We start from the raw sequence: 17,193 nt of genomic DNA on the forward strand, positions 1-17,193 counted from the left end.
TTTCTCCGTTTGATATTATATCTCGTAACGATGGTTTTTGTTATCAATGCATGGATGGCATATCTATAATTCTGTATTTTACAAGCATAATTCAAGGGCAAAACTCTCTCCTCTACAACTGCTAGGCATTCCCTACACTGTTGTGCATCCAACTTTGAGGTGTAAGGATAGGTCTCATGTTCTATAAATTCTTATTAGACGTTGTCTGTCGAATCGATATCAAGTCAGCATTGATCATCATCTACCACGAATAACGAGCTAAGAACCGCTCACGACGTAACTATTCTCGTTCTGCACAACGGACATTCCTGACTTGTAGCCATGATCAGATCCGAGCAATCTACGAAATACATCATATCAGCTTGGACCTACTTCTCGAAAGATGTATGAAAAAGGAGAAAGCACTCACGAGCACACATACAAAGATGACTATCATCGTTCATTTCAACACATCAGCGTAAGCTCAGCACTCCACGACCATGTTATTATGAAAGCTCACCCGCAATCTACCACCGCCAAGGTCGCTTCCTCATCTTGACAAACCACACATAATCCCCTATCAATCTCAGGCATAGGTCCAGTGGGTACTTTCGTTTTCATCTCTTCCTCTGTTTTCTCGCCTTCCTCTTCTTCCTTGTTTTCTGCAGACGGGGAATTACCGTTGATCACTGGAGCAGAAGCTGATAGACCCGCCGCGAGGCGTTCTTCCTCGATCCTTTGACGCTCGAGACGCTTCCGTTCGTCCACTATCAGCTCGTTGACTCGGTCTATCAGTTGTTCCCTGAATCATCAGACAAGCAATATCAGTACGCCATACGACCCTACACGCGCATAGAGGTTACGTGAAATGATGGATGAAGGAACATAACTCACTTCTCCAACACCTGCTTGAAATCCACCCTCACATGATTCTCATACAATATCGCCTTGAGGGTACCTATACTCAAAGAAGAGAGATACGATTTCGGTAGGCTGACCAAGGAAAGGATGGTAGGTACGGGCGGAGGAGGGGGAGCAGGTGAGGCCTGTGGTTTAGGTGTTGAAGTGACGGGTCTGGCTTGCTGAGGTGGTCGGGGGGTAGGTTGAGCAGGCGGTGGAGGTCTATAGGTGTTTTGAGGGGGTGGGGGACGGTAGTGGTTCTGAGGAGGCGGGGGACGATAGTACGTCTGAGGGGGAGGTCTAGCCTGTTGTGGAGGTGGGGGTCTGGCACGTGGAGTTGGTGTGGGAGTTGAGGATTGGGAGGAAGGTTGGCCTGATTTGGGGACGGATCGTCTTCTGTAGTAGCTCTGGTTGTGTGTGAATGGTATCAGCGATCAAATTGACTCACAAGGATCGGTTGGTAGGAGGCGGAAGAGGTTCTCACCTCTGCCTCATGTGATAGACACCCCGTATTTGGATTCCGAGCCCTTATGACGGCTTGTACAAAGTCTTCTTTCTCTTTGGGTCCTACACATGGTATATTGTATGCTGCTAGGTATTCTTTCAGTCGTTTGATAGGTAATGCTCGGAGTTGAGTTAGGTTTGCAGCGGTCACTATACATACACCAAAGGTAGATCAGCATTCCGTCAGCATGAAGAAATCCGGGAGAACCTTTTGATCAACATAGGAGACAAGTGTACATTGACTGCTCACCCTGTAACATGCCCAGACAAGGCAAACAGACACTCTCAACCTCATACCCACTTCCAACATTATTACTCTTCTCATCCAGCCCTAAACCCTCTTTCAACCCTTCCTTGATCTCGTTGAATATACTTGCTGGGCCATTCGAGTTCGACGAAGAAGAGGACGATGAAGCTTGACCAGCTCTTCTGGGCATCAACGCCTGTCCGTCTGAGATGCAGTTGGAGCAATACTCGTAGCCGCAATGGCCGCAGACGTGTTTACGTCGGAAGAGGAAGTTGAACTCTTTGGAACATTGTCTGCAATCTTATATACACCGATACGATTAGCATCTATCTCTCGGAATGATTTCATAAAGCACAAAGTGTTCTCATTTCGATAAGTCAAGGAAGACAAAGACTCACTGGAAGATTCGATCACTGGTGGCGGACCGGATACTACAGACATTGTCAATCAGCTGGCAGGATTGAAGAGAGGATGAGCAGCTCACGGATAGGTAAGCCTGGAGGAGGTATCCTAGCTGGACGTTGAGATTCCATCTGATGTGTTTGTTGCTTTGTGTGAGATAAACAAGAAGAGCGATGAGGAATGAACGATGAATGTCTAAATCAGAGTAACCCAGGCTTATTCAGCTTTGGCCGTCGGGCTGACTCCGATGTGATGGTCGATGTCGATCTGAGCAGTGTACAGTATCGGATGGTGTTGACTCGACGTTGATAACAGACCAAAATGATATGTATGAGAGCAGCTCTATGATGATATATCTATCCTTCTCCTGCATGCATAGTAATAAAAAGAAAAGAATAACAAAGAACGAGAGGAATGTTGCATGTTGATTATGGACTTGGCAACTCATAGATGATGACGCAAAACACGCTTATAGTAAAAGATATCCCGGGTCATAACATCTCCACGTTCATACCACATCTCTCCATCTCTATACCATCGCATTCGTTTACTTGCTACTCTCTACCATACCTGTACTCCTCGTCTCTAATGCGAATGCGAACCCTAAGATTATAGATCGATATCACTTGATGTAGGATGGCAGATAACCCTGGAAATGCTTCCGAAGAGGATCATGTCAATGGAGATGGAGGTGACCATCATAATAAGCCATTGGACACACAGGAGAGATGGGAACCTTATGATACCGTGAGTCAAAGAGCAGAAGCTCAAAGCAAACATAGACAGCTAATTCTCATGTGTTGATAGCCAAGAATAAGACATATAACAGGGCAAGTCATCTCTGCTTTGATTCACTTGTACTCTCAAGCTGATATCCCTTCTTAATCGCAGTATTCGGATCCACCAACTAACGCTCCCCGAGTCCCTATTCTACGCATCCAAGCTCATCCCTACCTCTCAAGACCAAAATGAAAGAGACGACGAAGGATACCCACTCTCACCATTGGGAGTAGGAGAACCCTCTCGACGTCGTCAAAGCTCTTCCTCAACTACCAACTCATACCCCTTCCCTCGTAAATCACTAGATCTAGAAAAGAGAGAACGTTCATCATCCACCTCGACTGCTCGACCTCTCGATCCACCTTCTCCGACAGTATCGCTACATCATACCCTCCCGCGAACGAGAGTCACAAGGCCCAGAGCGCCCACACTGGCTGGAGAGGCTATCGAGCATTCTCATCATCCTCACCCGGTCGAGAGTCCTTCATTGGACAGAATAGAAAGTAGGAGTGAAAGTCAGGTACCAACCCAGAGAGAACCTCTACGATGCTTTGTAGCGCTCAAGCTGCCCCCGACGAACAAGAAGGCAGATGGAAAAGCGGTAGTAGAAGAGGACGTGCGAAGACGGACGAAGAGCGATGAGCGAGATTTGAGATCACCCAACGGTATAGGAATAAGGAAGGTATCAAGAACAAACTCATCAACCTCTGTACCTACTACACCGACCAAACCGACCTTACGACATCACATATCCAGCTCCTCTACATCTTCTTCTTCGACTGAACTCCCACGACAGAGGACTGTCTCCCTCACTTCACCCTCCAGAGCTATATCAAACGGATTGGTAGACAATGGTGATGGTCGACCTACTTCCTCTCTTGGTCATTCACTTGGACGAACTTCCTCGAGACTGAGCGACACCAGCTCTATACATTCTATCTTGCGCTCGCCGCCTGGTATTTTACGAGGAAGCAAATCGAAAGCGAGCTTGGGGATAAGTCACCAGTTTGCTCATTCGCAGAATCAATTGGATTACTCACCTACGAAAACCGATTTCGAGAAGAGCGAGATGGATAATAATGGTTTGTCGCCAGTGAAACTAAAGAACATAGATGGGAAAGAAAAGCTGGCAAAGAAGAAGAAAGAGCAAAAAGTGGAAGTGGAAGTACCATTCTATATCTCACCTATCCATCCTCCCTCTACCAATCCTAGATTCTTGGGATTGGATTATCAGAACGATTTTGGAGGTTGGATGACACCATTGGAATGTTCTGGCGAGAGGATCGTGCTGGAACTATGGGTTGAAATACCTGAAGAAAAAAAATGGAAGAGGTTGGATCTGGGCGTGGTCGATTTGAGGAAGTTGAGAAAAGGAAGAACGAAACAGGGAATCAATGGGATTGAAATCACCTTGTCCACCGATCCGAAAGAGGTGTATCATTTACCTACGCCTGATGAGCTGGAAGAAGAGGGGAGTGGTGTTCGGAGGAAAGGGATGGGGGTCATTGAGAGGAGTTTGAGAGAGACGAGGATGAAGAAAGGTATAGGGGTTGGCGGGCTGCACCAGTGAGTTGTGTCAGCCGAACGCTGAGTCTCTTAGAATGATTGACTGAATATGGGGATCATATCATTCAGGTTGGTCAATCTTCAAGCTGTTATTGCTGATACCGAACGGAGTATTGAGGAAGTAAGACGGAAAGTTGATAGGTTGTTATTGAAAGACACTGACGGGAGGTGTCTCGTAAGTCCAGCTCAGCAATCATCTTTCAATAAATTGGAAGCTCAGGCTGATGTTGCTTGTCTCTTGGGTCGTAGCGCCGGGAGATATCAGAAAGGCAATCGAGAATAGAATGGTTCGAGTCAAAAATCGCTGAAGTGGAGAAGCTCAAGAGGGAGAGTGAGTATACTATTCTCCGCAACGATGTATGACAGGTTGTTGACATGCATGGCCCAATCTTCTCAGCTCAAGCTAGAACCACCCTCAAGCAGCAGGATATCGATGTACGGCGGGATAATTTGGAAGGAGCAGGGGAAGCTGACGAGCTGCTGAGAGGTAGAGGTAGAGATTTGGAAGATGACATTGGCAAGATCGAGTGGGTAGTCTCTGGATATCCTGCACCTAAAAATCATAGTACATTTGTCTGACAGACATGCGCAGTTCCGAGCGACTCTCCCTCTTGCCCCAGATCCACTCTCTCCGAGCACACCATATCCAAACCCTCGACCTACTCTTCCCGATCCAACCTCTCGATCCCTCCCAATTACTCTATACAATCCTCAACGTCCCTCTCCCCATTCCCATTGGACCTAAAGATCCTGCTCCGCCTCTGACGATGACCCAACATAAGGTCGATGAGAAGACTACAGCCGCTGCGTTGGGGTATGTCGCTTTGATAGTTCAAATACTGGGTAATCTTGGGGGTGCGACGGGCGGATTGCCTTATGCTGTTACTTGTGCTGGTTCTAGGAGTAGTGTGAGGGATGGGACGGGGGTCATGCAGGGGCCTAGATCGTGAGTTGGGTTTTGATCTTGATATTATCCTCTTAAATTGTCCTTTGACGCTTTTAAATTTGATCGTGTCATATGGGCAGAGAGGGGATCACTAATCCATTTGAATTTTGCTAGTTTCCCGCTTTATGCGAAAGGTGTAGAGAGGTTTAGATTTGAATATGCCGTCTTCTTGCTCAACATGAACATACAAATGGTACGTATCTCAACCATATCACTATATAGTAAAAGCACTTCCTTCATTTCCACAAATCGGATGCCTCTTTCTTCTGTCTCCCCGAATTATACATCATGCTAAGTTGACAATATTTTCCAGCTAATGCAAGAATCCTCCATCCGCTCACTCGACCTTCGCCACACCTTACCCAACCTGAAAAACCTCTTGTTGACCCTCTCATCGCCGAACCTCCCTCAACAGAACTCAATGAGTCGAGCAGTCTCGTACCGATCCACCACACCAACCATGTGGAGTCGAACCTCCTCTGCCGCCTGGGGCAAACAATCGTCCCTGTCTCCTGGTAGCGTACATTCAAACTCTAATTCGAGTCCTTTTAAGAAGGATCTACTTAGTCCTAGTCCGCTTAGGACGATACGTAAGGGGAAGTATGGAGATATAGGGAGGGGTATCGATTTGGAAGGTGAGGATGGGAGTGGGGATGAGGGGATGGACGGTGAAAGTTTGACTACGGATAGTCTTGCTGCTTAGGAGTATCATTTATGACAGTCGATGATACATAATGCATTACTTCTTCTTACGACTGCTACATGAAATCCAACGAGTCTCCATTCAAATATATTTCCTTACAATGTTCCTACCAAGATCAATCATGGTGATGAACCGTATTCCGATCAAACATCTCTGATTACTTACTGGGCAGATCGATGGAGATTGGAAACGACTCTCATGTCCTTCTATCCCAGCCTTGGCTGCCCAGGCGTAGCATACGGATCCCTCATCTCATTCTCCTCTTCCACCTCACCTTCCAACCCCCTTCCCTTGGGATACCTCGTTCGCTGCTGCGGCACTTTACCACCCAACTTGGCCAATTCATCTCGTACATTCCCTCGCATACCTCCCTCTTGATTCGTATTATACCCAGGAGGGACATATCGACCACTGGACTCGTTCCGAGCTTCTCCCTCTGGTGATCTGAGATCTCTCGGTGAGATACCATTACCGCCAAAAGCGTCTGATCCTGAGCCTGAGAACATGGGGTCTGAGGGAGGGGCATTATCTGGGATTTCACCGTTGGCTAGTGCGTTGGACCGTGCTTGAGCTCGTACACGGAGGATCTCGGAGATGAGCAGGGCACGGGAGGTGGAGTAAGATATAAAGGCTGATGAGACTGTTGATCATGGGTGGGGTGGTCAGCTTGGTTAATGCTAGGGTTAATTCATGCATGCTATAGAAGATAAGAGATATAGCGGACATGACCTTGGTAGACTGAGATGAGAGAGGGGGAGAGGAAACCTACATAGGAAAGTGAGAGATAATGCATTCCTAGATGGCGTCCTGGGCATAAACCTCTTAACCAGATATGCTATCAACCAGTAAATCCATCAGCTACGTTTTTCCAAGGGGCGAAATTGGAAGAGATAGCTTACTAAGTACACCACCACCCACTAGACCAGTGATCATACCCCTCTCTGTCGTCCTACGATTTAACCGCTTGTAATCCTCCAGAGTCAATATACTACTTGCTGAGCCTAGCTCTATCGTCTCCTGCTGGCCTGATCGGGGATCGAACAAGACTAATTTGGGCTGGGGTGAACGGGGTTGGTTGGATCGATCCTTGGGCGTGGGGGATCGGGATGAACCCTCGAGGGGGGTGAGGGAGCCTATCGGTCAGATGGTTAGTATAATGCTTTGATGTATGGTCTGAACCAGAGATGAGAAGGAGGGTGGGCAGAACGCAGAACGTACCATCGTCGATGGGTGTTGCGGATATGTCGGCTTCTCTGAGGGGCATTGTCGATTGTAAGTCTGATACCAAGTTGTGTCTGCGTGGATGTTGTAGTAGGATGATAATTCGTATGAAGTGAGTATAAGTACAATGCGAGAATGAGAATACATAGGTCTACACCATTTGTGGACCGCTCTACGTCACCACATCTGCTGTTCTCATCATCGGATCCGATTCAGATATCAACCTCCACTTCCTTCCGACGGAATGCCAGTCACATTGTTATAACGGAATCAAATTGGGAAAGTTGAGTTTGAACTGTGGTTGCCATTTCCAAGATGAACGTGAATATAAATATGTGAATGAATAGAGTTACTAGTGCTATCCTACATGAATGCTTGGTCCCTCCCTTCAACTTATAGTCATCTCGCTACAACATAAGGATCACACGCAGCACGGAGACAAGCAGGGAGAGAAGCACACGACAGAAGTAACTGCAGTATATACCTCGAACAGTGAAGAGTAACACATCCAACACCAGCACCTCCTTCTCACTCTCTACCCCCGGCCCCAAACCAAAATGCCATCCCACACTCCCATCCCCTCCATCCCAGGAATAGAACTCACCGACCCTCAAATCAAAGCCTTCCTAACCCAACGAGTATCTGACCTGTGCGGACTGAACCAACCCAAGTTCCCAGGTTCTCAGCCCGTCTCATTCCAGACTTCCTCTCTGGAGTTGTTGGAGAATAAGAATTTCTGGGTGTGTGAGAAGTCTGATGGGGTCAGGATATTGGTTTTTATTGTGATGAACGGGATGACGGGGAATCAGGAGGTGTGGTTGGTGAGTACAATACAATCTCGTTGTTCTGCTTCATAACACGTGAAGATGGAGTGGAGTGGTATAGTCGATATTTGGCTTGAATCATATGATATATGCTGGTCCCATTCAGACTGTACAGCTCGCAAGATTCGGATCGTAATACTGATAATGCGATCCCCCTTCGTATAGATTGACAGGAAAGAACGTTACTTTAGTGTACAAGATCTACATTTCCCACACCACGAAAATCGTGGGAATCCCCTGGGAGAGACTATACTGGATGGTGAATTGGTGATAGACATAGATCCCAAGACGGGAACCGTGAGTTTATTTCAAGCTTTGGGCACTCTTCTCGCAATTGAAACAACAGCTAATTGACGTTAACGGGCTTGGTGTGATAGGAAACACTACGATTCTACGCGTTCGACTGCCTGGTGATAAATGGCGATAACATCATGAAGCGATCGCTATTATCACGTTACGGTGTGAGCTTTTCTATGCTTGAATGAGCCGCGACGTAGAGTATAAGCTGATATATGCGATGTATACAGAGACTGAAAGAATGGGTGATAACGCCTTTTCAAAAGTCCCTTCGCGATTTCCCAGAATGGAAGGATGCTTTACCTTTTCAGTGAGCTAACTTAGTCATGGTCCATATCGGAGACGCAGCAGCTGACATTCCGACTCTATAGGGTTGTGGCGAAAGAGCAAGAACTATCATACCATCTCGGGCACGTTCTCAAAGTACATATACCGAAATTGCAACATGGTCATGATGGACTGATATTCACTTGTACGGAGACGGAGTATGTACCTGGGACGGATGAGAATATGTGAGTGATATCTGGTTCACAAATGTCGATCTCTGACATATCTTTCAACAACACTGCCTGCTTGCAATATACATGTCTCCTTTTCAAGAGCTCATTGTACTGACAATGCCCATGATTATACTGCAACAGCCTTAAATGGAAACCACCTTCTGAAAACTCGATAGATTTCAAGCTGGAATTGCGATTCCCACCTTCAAGCGCGAACCATGACGAACCTGATTATTACGCCAAACCCGAGTTTCTACTTTACACATGGCTCGGAGGCGATGATTATGAGTACTTCGATATGATGGGAATGGAGGATGAAGAGTGGGAGAGGTGAGCAATCGTTTCTTTCCTCTTGGCAATCATGTCTCCTCTCTGCTTCACATCACATGCATCTGTGTCTTATCTAGAACATTAGCTTGGAGCTTGCGAGAGGCTGATATCAATATAATTTACTCTTAGGATCAAAGAATCGGGCGAGCAGCTCGATGATCGTATTGTAGAGGTCACCTGGAATACCGAGAATGGGTACTGGAAGATGCTGAGGATAAGAGACGATAAGAACAACGGGAATCACAAGTCGATAGTGGATAAGATATTGATCAGTATAGAAGATGGGGTGGAGCTTGATGCGGTGGGTAAAACCTCTGTGCATGATGAGAAAGCAGGATCACTGACTGATTCATGTTTCTGATGCAGCTTCTCTCGAAGACAGACTCGATACGAACAGCTTGGAAGACGAGAGAACAACAGCCAAAGTCCGGATCCGGTCAACCTCCCCCACCCGCAGCACAAGCACAACGTCGACCACCGCAAGCTCAACATGCCCAGCCGCCTACGCCTGGTGCAGGTGGGAAACAGGGATACCCCATCGCTGGAGCACAGCCTCAACAACAGAATCAAGGTTTGATAGCTGGTCTGAAGAGGTGATGGGTGAACGTTTCTTGGTGAGCTTTAGGTGATATGGGTCTTTTCGCTGAGTGTGACGGTGGCGATTGGTGATCATCTCGTGCAGATGGAATGGATAGATCTAGAACTAAATGTAGATGACTGTTGTATATAGCTGTATAATCGTTCTTTGTGGGTAGTATGATGCATTGTCTTACCGTCTGTACGATTCGTCAGGAGGAGTTATAATACCAGTATCAGCATCGCGACACGAGAGTTTCGACTGCACACTTTGGAAAGACTGACTCCTTAGAACAGGCAGAGGCATTAGTCATATTAATATAGTCATAAAATGATCCCTAGAAAGATCAATCAGCAGTACAAGCAATACAAAGCATCTGAACCTAACATCCCATACCAGACAAACAACATACAAATCCGAACAAAGCAACACCATCCATTCACCTTGCACTAATCTGTCCCTTCCTCAATTAAATCTACTTTTCCTCTACTTCAGTCTGTTGCTGAACCTCATCCGCCCCAGCTTTCAAAACCAACGACGCCAACTCGTCATTCTTCGACTCCAACTCCTTGATCTTCCCATTACACCTCTCAATCTGGCCTTTCGCTCTCTTCATCACCTCCACATACCCACCAAGTATCTCCCTCTGCAGTTGCCCAACTCTCTCCGACAAGGCCAACGCATCTCTACTCTCATTCACCTCCTTCTTTAACTTATCGGTGTTTCTTACGTACGCGAGATTATCCCTCGTAGATCTTATTATAGTCTTATCTGATTCGTTAACTCTTTTCTTCAATCCTTTATGGCTCTTCTCCAATTCATCAATTCGATTTGTCCTTGATTTTAGGGTATGATTCTCGCTGCGCAGCGTATCGCAGTCGAATTTAACGAGTTGATATCCCCTTTGCACTTGGTTCTGGGTTTTGTTCATCCTTTCGATGGTGGTGGCATGCGCTTGACGTTCTTTGGTAAATTGTCCGTTCCGCTCTAGAAACTTGGTTTGGAGGAATTGAAGTGATTGTCGAAGGAGGGTGTTGTCTTTTGATAATGCTTTGATCTCTTCGTTTTGGTCTGCCGGCGAGGATGAGGTTGGATTGGCGTCGGACGATGTATCTGAGGGTATGGGTGATTGTTTGGTATATGTTGTTGGTACAGGTCTTGATGATATTGGGATTGGAGGAGGATGATTCAGGTATGTACCTGTGGGGTACATAGGGTACTCTCCTATCGAGTGATGATATGGCGCAGGTGGTGGATGATACCCTGCTCCGGTGGGATATGGGTGTCCCCATGGAGGGATAGGGGGATGAGGCGCAGGAGGATAGCTCTCGTATGTTGCCGAAGGCGACGGTTTAGGTAACGGGGGAAATATAGGGGCATGACCATAAGGCAGAGTATGTGCGGGTGCTTTCTTGGTAGATTTGGTACGTTTCGATGCGGCAGACTTGGGCTCGGTTTGGGTAGATGTGGGTGGGAAGGGGTGTAGAACGGGGTGAGTAGATTGAGAAGGGAGTTGGGAAGGGGTCGTTGTGGACTGGAGTATTATGGTCGCGCACTGGCTGTAGAGGAAGGCATGATACTTGGCTATGTTGAAGTGGTGGGGGTGCTTAAGGTTGCGGAGCTGGACTGAGAAGCTAACGAAGCCGAAGCTGACGCCGAGGGTTCCGATGTGGCGGACCCGGATCCAGCTGTTGAGGCTGAAGACGTACTAGCACATTCGGAAGGGTAAAATAACTCATGTATAAAATAACTCATGTATACCAGCTATCAAGGCTTTTTGTTTCAAGGCTTTGTCATATGCTCGTACTTTTGCCTTGTTATTTTCGAGATACAATTTCCTTGAACACTTTAGTCTCGGCCGTTGACTTGGTACCAGCTTGTGATCTCTTTCCCAAAGGCAATTGAGATTTAGGTACGACCTGAGTCGATAACTCAGGACGAGAGATTCGAGCAGCTTGAGGGTGCGGTGAAAGACTATCCATCGAGTTGGATTTGGACTTATTGGCAAGATGATTCTTCACCTATCACCTAATTGGGGAATCCCTATAAAAAAATCGCTCGTCGTCTTCTTAGCGGTCCTATCTCTATCCAAGGCAGTAGATGATGATGAGGATCTCTTGAGATTGAGCGTCTCTTGAGATTGAGCGTCTCTTGAGATTGAGCGTGAGAGATACGCGGGGAGTCAGAGGTTGAGAGCTGGAGGGAGAGGATGATGAGGAGGGGTATTTTGACTTTGTCGGTTTACTGTTCTGGCTCTTCTTTGGACTAAGGGTGGATTGGGAGCAGACGTGGTCTAGGAAGGATGCTATGTCTTGCTCCTCGTCGTCGTCGATTGTGGTTGGGTTCATCGTTGTGGAGTAGCTGCGGGTGAGATGGAGGGATGTGTGATGGTGTTTAGGGTTGGGGAATGCTTGAGTGATAGAATATATGAGTGATCATATGAATATCTGGTTGTACGAGGTAGTGTATGACTGATAGAGATCCGTATGTGAGATAAGCATGAGCAAATGAAACATTTCGTTTCTCAGTTTGAACATTAGTTGAAGTGACGCATGGACCTCTTAAAGTTGAGTCAGAACAGCCAAAGACGCGTAGTATATATAAAAGTATTCAGAACCAAAATTGTTTTAAGATGATATATGATATAGACAAGATGATCCACAGGATAGCATACCTCCACTCCTCGATCTACCTTCTCTCCCTGTCCAACCGCATCTTACAAAAATGCAATTCCTCCTCCAACCTCAACCTGACCCGTTCCAATCCAGCTTTCTCCTCCGCCAACCTATTCCTCTCCTTGATACTTTCCCTCATCCCATACGCATACTCACTCCTCTGATCCTGATTCACCTGCTCCATCCTCCCCAACTCCTCTTTCAATCGCCTGTTCTCATCGATCAATTCGTTCCTGCTCTCCAGAGCTCTCTGTAGCTCGACGATTGTCATTCTCTCATCTACCAGCTCTTTCACCGAAGCATCATGCTCTTTCTTCAACGAGACAAAGTCCTCGGCGATCTTCTGAAGAACTTGTCGTTTGTTGGAGCAATGAGATTACATGTACCTTTCTTTCTCGGCCATAGCCACTTTCGCTTGATGGTGTAAATTTTGATATATCGGGTCGGTCTCGTACCGAGATTTTAGAATTGTGTTGAGATTATTCTCGAGTGTGTCGAACATTTTGGATCCCTCGCTGATATTTCCTTCGGTGAGATACGCCTTGTGGTGAGTGTCACTGGCAGACGATGAAGCAGTCAGAGGTGGTGTAGGAGGGGGACTGTCCTGTCGAGGTCGTTTGGTTGGCGAGCGGAGGTGTTTTCTTGGGTCTTGGGGGGTAGTGGGTATATAGATGGATGATTTGGGAGGGGTGGACATGATGAGTCTGTTGATACTGGATAAGCTTTTCCTTTCTCGTGATGAACCTTTGCTTGGTAAGTTATAGAAGTAACTTACGGGGTACTGGTGGTATATTGTTTGACTAATATGTTCTAAAGAGACGTGTGTTGAGTGAAGTAGTCAAAAGGAAGAAGGAAGAAGGAAGTACATAGATATGGATTAACTGATGGTATCGTAGTGTCAAGTTGATGTGTTCAGTATGCTGCGCAAAGAAATGAGATTGATGGTCGTCAAGAGGTGATCTGATGTACTTTTGCCTCGTGTCTTTTTCCATCTACTGCATCTACTCTAATCATCTAATCATCATCTCATCTAATCCATCAAGCGGTCACATTCAAAGATGACATGACTATGGCTTGAAAGTGAGATCATCAACCATTGCCTCACCAAGGGATGTACTGTACCTCATCATCACTCAACATGACGGATGCGTCCGTGCGGTTCAATGTAGTGTCAACGGGTCAAAGCGATTCGAAATTGAGATTGATGGTCAGTGCTTGAAGGGGTAAACAAATCAGATCACACAGTCAGAGAGACGTCGTCAAGGTCGAGTACAGCGTCAATCGAATATATCTTCTCTTTGCATCTTGCGATGTTGTAACTTTGAGAACATTTTTACTCTTACTATATACCAATCCTGAGTTATTCCCCTGTAAACAGACAGATATAATACAGCGACAGCAACAACTCAACCAAACTGAACAATCTTGACACGTTACGATCAACCATACTGTACATTCCCAACATCTTTAACGAAGGCTTCAATCAACCTTTGATTGCCCCCGATCAAAATGCCCTCGTCGACACTACCCACATATTACCTCCCCCCACCCCACGCCGCCCACCTCTCCCGCTCCGTCCCCTCCTCCAAACCCAGACCACCCCGAGCCACACTACTCGACAACCTCCTCACAGACCTGATCACCACTTCCGACCTCAACACCTCCCGCGACGAGGTCCCTATACCCCCCTCACGGGTGAAGTCAAAATACCTAGGCGTAGCGGTGGATAACGATCTGCACCTCCTGAAACATTCCATCTCAGAGCGGAACGTCTCTGACTCCCGTCGGTCGGCGCAGGACTTGAATCTCGTAGAGAAATTGATGGAGGATCATAAGCGGGAGCTCAAGGAGTTAGAGAAGATCAAATACCAATTGAAGGTGGAGAAAGAGGAGAATGCGAAGTTGAGGAGGGAGAATGAACGGATGAAGGAGGATCATGCAAGGAAGATGGATGATTTGAGGGAGGCTAATAAGAGGGCGTTGAAGATTTTGATGGGACTTCAGAGGGATGAGTTTATATGTTGGTCGAGGGGGTTGAAACCTTACTTGAGGGAGATAGATCAGGCGGTGAGGAATCGGATTGATAATTGGGAGAAGAATGTTAGGAGTAATGGGTATCATGAGGCGTATCATCAGTCAAAACAATTACGGAAACCTTTGGAGCCTCTGACGCCGGAGGTGGTTGAGATGGAGAGACGACGGAGTAGCTCTCCTGAGGGTGATTTGAATATGGGAGTCAGCGGGAGGAAGTCGCCTAGCAAGGCAAGGAGGGACAGGACGATTAGGAGGACTAGGAGGATATCGGGTTTGGAGTTGGGTCAGAATGCGGAGGAGAGGGATAGACATCCTTTTGCGAGGTGTTAGATGAGGGTGAGTGTGGAGTTATTTTGCATTCAGATACACAATCAGTATAGGACCCTTGGTTCTCATCTTCCCTTATCAAGCCTTTCATAAGCTTACCATGCGATAGTTGTTCTCGGAAAAGGAAAAAAGCCGTCTATTCTGCTTCTGCTGTATTCGCGCGTCAGGACATACAACCCTCATTCGATCATTGATGGTCCGCGAGATTTGCACCATCCATCCATCCATCCACCCACCTCACTTCATCTCGGTTGGGATGGTACAGTAGTACACAATAGGGTACCATGAATACAGTACTGTGCATATGTACGGACATCCTATAATCTATATGTCCATCAAGTACGAGCATACATTCTGAAGATGATTGATGGATGATTGCCAATCATAATAGCACTCCCCCAATTGCAAGTAACGTTACGGTAGGATTACTCATTGTTCGTTCCTGATTTGTCAGTGATAAAATGATTCCCGTGTTTTATTACGAATCTATTATTATTATACTCGAACACGTTTCCTTATCTTTTCATCAGTCGATTCATGCTTGCATGTACACACACTCATCTTCCTTTGGAATAAAGCGAATCATGGACTGAGTAATCCATACTGGTGACTTACATACACAGCGCTATGCTAAATAAGCCGTGTCACCATACGATGCATACTAGTAAGCCGTATCCCCGTTGTAATGGTATATAAGAGGGGTTCTTCGACCTATGAGAATCATTGTTTTTCACAATTTCCCACCCATCCAACGTCCACCTTGATACTTCAACCCATCCACAAGCACTCAACCACACATAGTATACACTGAACCATAGTATCGCACAATGCCTCAATCACAAGATCCCACTATCGTCGAAACGGGCACAAAGCTGGTTGAAGGACTTAAGGGCGCTTTCCATACTCCACCGGGATATCGACCTGGTAAGTATACCCTTACGAAAGCATCTCATGCACAGCTGATACAATAATCCTCTTCGAATGATGTACATAGCCCACGCCAAAGGTCTCCTCCTCACCGGGACATTCACCCCCACTCCCCTCGCCTCCCAACTCTCATCTGCACCGCACTTCACCCGCCCCTCTACGGAGATTATCGCCCGATTCTCCAACTCGACCGGCATCCCCCAAATACCCGATACAGACGCCAACTCGAACCCTCGTGGCTTGGCCGTGCGATTCATGTATGGCCAACGACAACATACCGATATCATCTCGCACTCCACGCCTTTCTTCCCTGTTCGAACGGGGCAGGAGTTCCTTGAGTTCCTGGGTGCGTTGGGAGGGGGAACGATCCTTCAGTTCCTTGAGACTCATGAGGGGGCGAAAAAGTTTGTCGAGGCGGCAAAACCATTCCCTGAGGGGTTCGAGCTGCAGAAGTATTTTGGACTGAACGCTTTTAAATTGGTTAATGGGGATGGGAAGATTACGGTAGTGAGATATGAGTTTCACCCCTTCTCTTCTGAAGAGGTATTTCTAAAGGATGAGGAAGTTAAAGATAAGGGAGAGAATTATCTGTACGATACCCTCCGACAAACCGTGGGTGGTGGTGGTGGTGTGAAGATGAAACTTGTAGTTCAGATTGGGGAGCATGGAGATCCGACTAATGATATTACACTTAAATGGCCTGAAACAAGGAAGAGGGTAGAGTTAGGTGTGATTGAGTTGAACGAAGTAAAGGAGGATAGGGAGTTGGAGAAGAATATTATATTTGATCCGATTCCAAGGGTGGAGGGGGTGGAACCGTCTGATGATCCGTTGTTGGAGATGAGGGCGAGTTTGTATTTGACTAGTGGGAGACAACGAAGGGCTGCTCCGAGCGAGAAGAAGGGAGAGGTGGATGGAGGGGCAAATGGTGTGCTTCAGGCTCATTAGGGTTGACTCTGCTCCCGTGGTAGTTTATCATGTAGTCTGTCGTTCGTAGTCTATAGTCTGTAGTCTGGAATATGTAGGTATGAGAAGTTGACGTGATGTATTGGAGACTGAATATCAACCTTAACGTCATTCCCACCTGGTTATCTCTACCCTGATACCTGATACCACACAAAACCAATCATGACGCGTGCTACGAGTGACTGAGCACTGTTCATTTTCTCACATTCCTCACTCTTGTCCTTATGTCCATTGCATCTCCAGCTCATGTAATGGTCGCATAGCATCCACCCATCTTGATACATCGGATCGGATATCCACCAGCTCATGATCACATCACTCTGACCGTCACCATCTTGGGATCATCCGTCATATCATATACTATCGTCCGTCATCAAACCCTCAAACCCGTCTGAACATCATAAAGGCAAATAATAATTATTAACGTTATATCTTACTCTGCCAAGGTCATCACATCACACCACTACAGCGATCACCACTTCGACGCC

General features: G+C 46.7%; 9 protein-coding genes across 9 annotated transcripts; 4 read left to right on the forward strand and 5 right to left on the reverse strand.

The window, feature by feature from the left end:
* Positions 1–174: 174 nt before the first annotated feature.
* Positions 175–2,163, reverse strand: I302_105383 (uncharacterized protein; the record flags this gene model as incomplete). Its single annotated transcript, XM_065870080.1, has 9 exons — positions 175–205; positions 274–340; positions 410–429; positions 500–781; positions 874–1,286; positions 1,364–1,533; positions 1,634–1,930; positions 2,029–2,061; positions 2,115–2,163. The coding sequence occupies 9 exons, from the start codon at positions 2,161–2,163 to the stop codon at positions 175–177; spliced, it is 1,362 nt and encodes a 453-aa protein (XP_065726152.1).
* A 505-nt stretch (positions 2,164–2,668) lies between these two features.
* Positions 2,669–6,027, forward strand: I302_105384 (uncharacterized protein; the record flags this gene model as incomplete). The annotated part of the gene is made up of 9 exons (XM_065870081.1): positions 2,669–2,779; positions 2,840–2,862; positions 2,924–4,378; positions 4,448–4,553; positions 4,628–4,709; positions 4,776–4,905; positions 4,971–5,324; positions 5,439–5,517; positions 5,638–6,027. The coding sequence occupies 9 exons, from the start codon at positions 2,669–2,671 to the stop codon at positions 6,025–6,027; spliced, it is 2,730 nt and encodes a 909-aa protein (XP_065726153.1).
* Positions 6,028–6,233: 206 nt separating this feature from the next.
* Positions 6,234–7,291, reverse strand: I302_105385 (uncharacterized protein; the record flags this gene model as incomplete). The annotated part of the gene is made up of 4 exons (XM_019195245.1): positions 6,234–6,667; positions 6,797–6,862; positions 6,927–7,160; positions 7,246–7,291. 4 exons carry the CDS (start codon positions 7,289–7,291, stop codon positions 6,234–6,236), a joined length of 780 nt encoding a protein of 259 aa, XP_019042958.1.
* Positions 7,292–7,805: 514 nt separating this feature from the next.
* On the forward strand, positions 7,806–9,796 carry I302_105386 (uncharacterized protein; the record flags this gene model as incomplete). The annotated part of the gene is made up of 8 exons (XM_019195246.1): positions 7,806–8,069; positions 8,238–8,369; positions 8,450–8,533; positions 8,600–8,679; positions 8,741–8,881; positions 9,011–9,199; positions 9,329–9,500; positions 9,566–9,796. The coding sequence occupies 8 exons, from the start codon at positions 7,806–7,808 to the stop codon at positions 9,794–9,796; spliced, it is 1,293 nt and encodes a 430-aa protein (XP_019042959.1).
* Positions 9,797–10,251: 455 nt separating this feature from the next.
* On the reverse strand, positions 10,252–11,758 carry I302_105387 (uncharacterized protein; the record flags this gene model as incomplete). The annotated part of the gene is made up of 2 exons (XM_019195247.1): positions 10,252–11,310; positions 11,609–11,758. 2 exons carry the CDS (start codon positions 11,756–11,758, stop codon positions 10,252–10,254), a joined length of 1,209 nt encoding a protein of 402 aa, XP_019042960.1.
* A 102-nt stretch (positions 11,759–11,860) lies between these two features.
* On the reverse strand, positions 11,861–12,124 carry I302_105388 (uncharacterized protein; the record flags this gene model as incomplete). The annotated part of the gene is made up of 1 exon (XM_065870082.1): positions 11,861–12,124. The coding sequence occupies one exon, from the start codon at positions 12,122–12,124 to the stop codon at positions 11,861–11,863; it is 264 nt and encodes an 87-aa protein (XP_065726154.1).
* Positions 12,125–12,464: 340 nt separating this feature from the next.
* Positions 12,465–13,148, reverse strand: I302_105389 (uncharacterized protein; the record flags this gene model as incomplete). The annotated part of the gene is made up of 2 exons (XM_019195248.1): positions 12,465–12,794; positions 12,861–13,148. The coding sequence occupies 2 exons, from the start codon at positions 13,146–13,148 to the stop codon at positions 12,465–12,467; spliced, it is 618 nt and encodes a 205-aa protein (XP_019042961.1).
* An 812-nt stretch (positions 13,149–13,960) lies between these two features.
* I302_105390 (uncharacterized protein) lies at positions 13,961–14,815 on the forward strand (the record flags this gene model as incomplete). The annotated part of the gene is made up of 1 exon (XM_019195249.1): positions 13,961–14,815. One exon carries the CDS (start codon positions 13,961–13,963, stop codon positions 14,813–14,815), a length of 855 nt encoding a protein of 284 aa, XP_019042962.1.
* Positions 14,816–15,639: 824 nt separating this feature from the next.
* I302_105391 (uncharacterized protein) lies at positions 15,640–16,687 on the forward strand (the record flags this gene model as incomplete). Its single annotated transcript, XM_019195250.1, has 2 exons — positions 15,640–15,736; positions 15,807–16,687. The coding sequence occupies 2 exons, from the start codon at positions 15,640–15,642 to the stop codon at positions 16,685–16,687; spliced, it is 978 nt and encodes a 325-aa protein (XP_019042963.1).
* Between the last annotated feature and the right edge of the window lie 506 nt (positions 16,688–17,193).

Source organism: Kwoniella bestiolae, chromosome 3, assembly GCF_000512585.2.
Source record: "Kwoniella bestiolae CBS 10118 chromosome 3, complete sequence".
Taxonomy (NCBI): domain Eukaryota; kingdom Fungi; phylum Basidiomycota; class Tremellomycetes; order Tremellales; family Cryptococcaceae; genus Kwoniella; species Kwoniella bestiolae.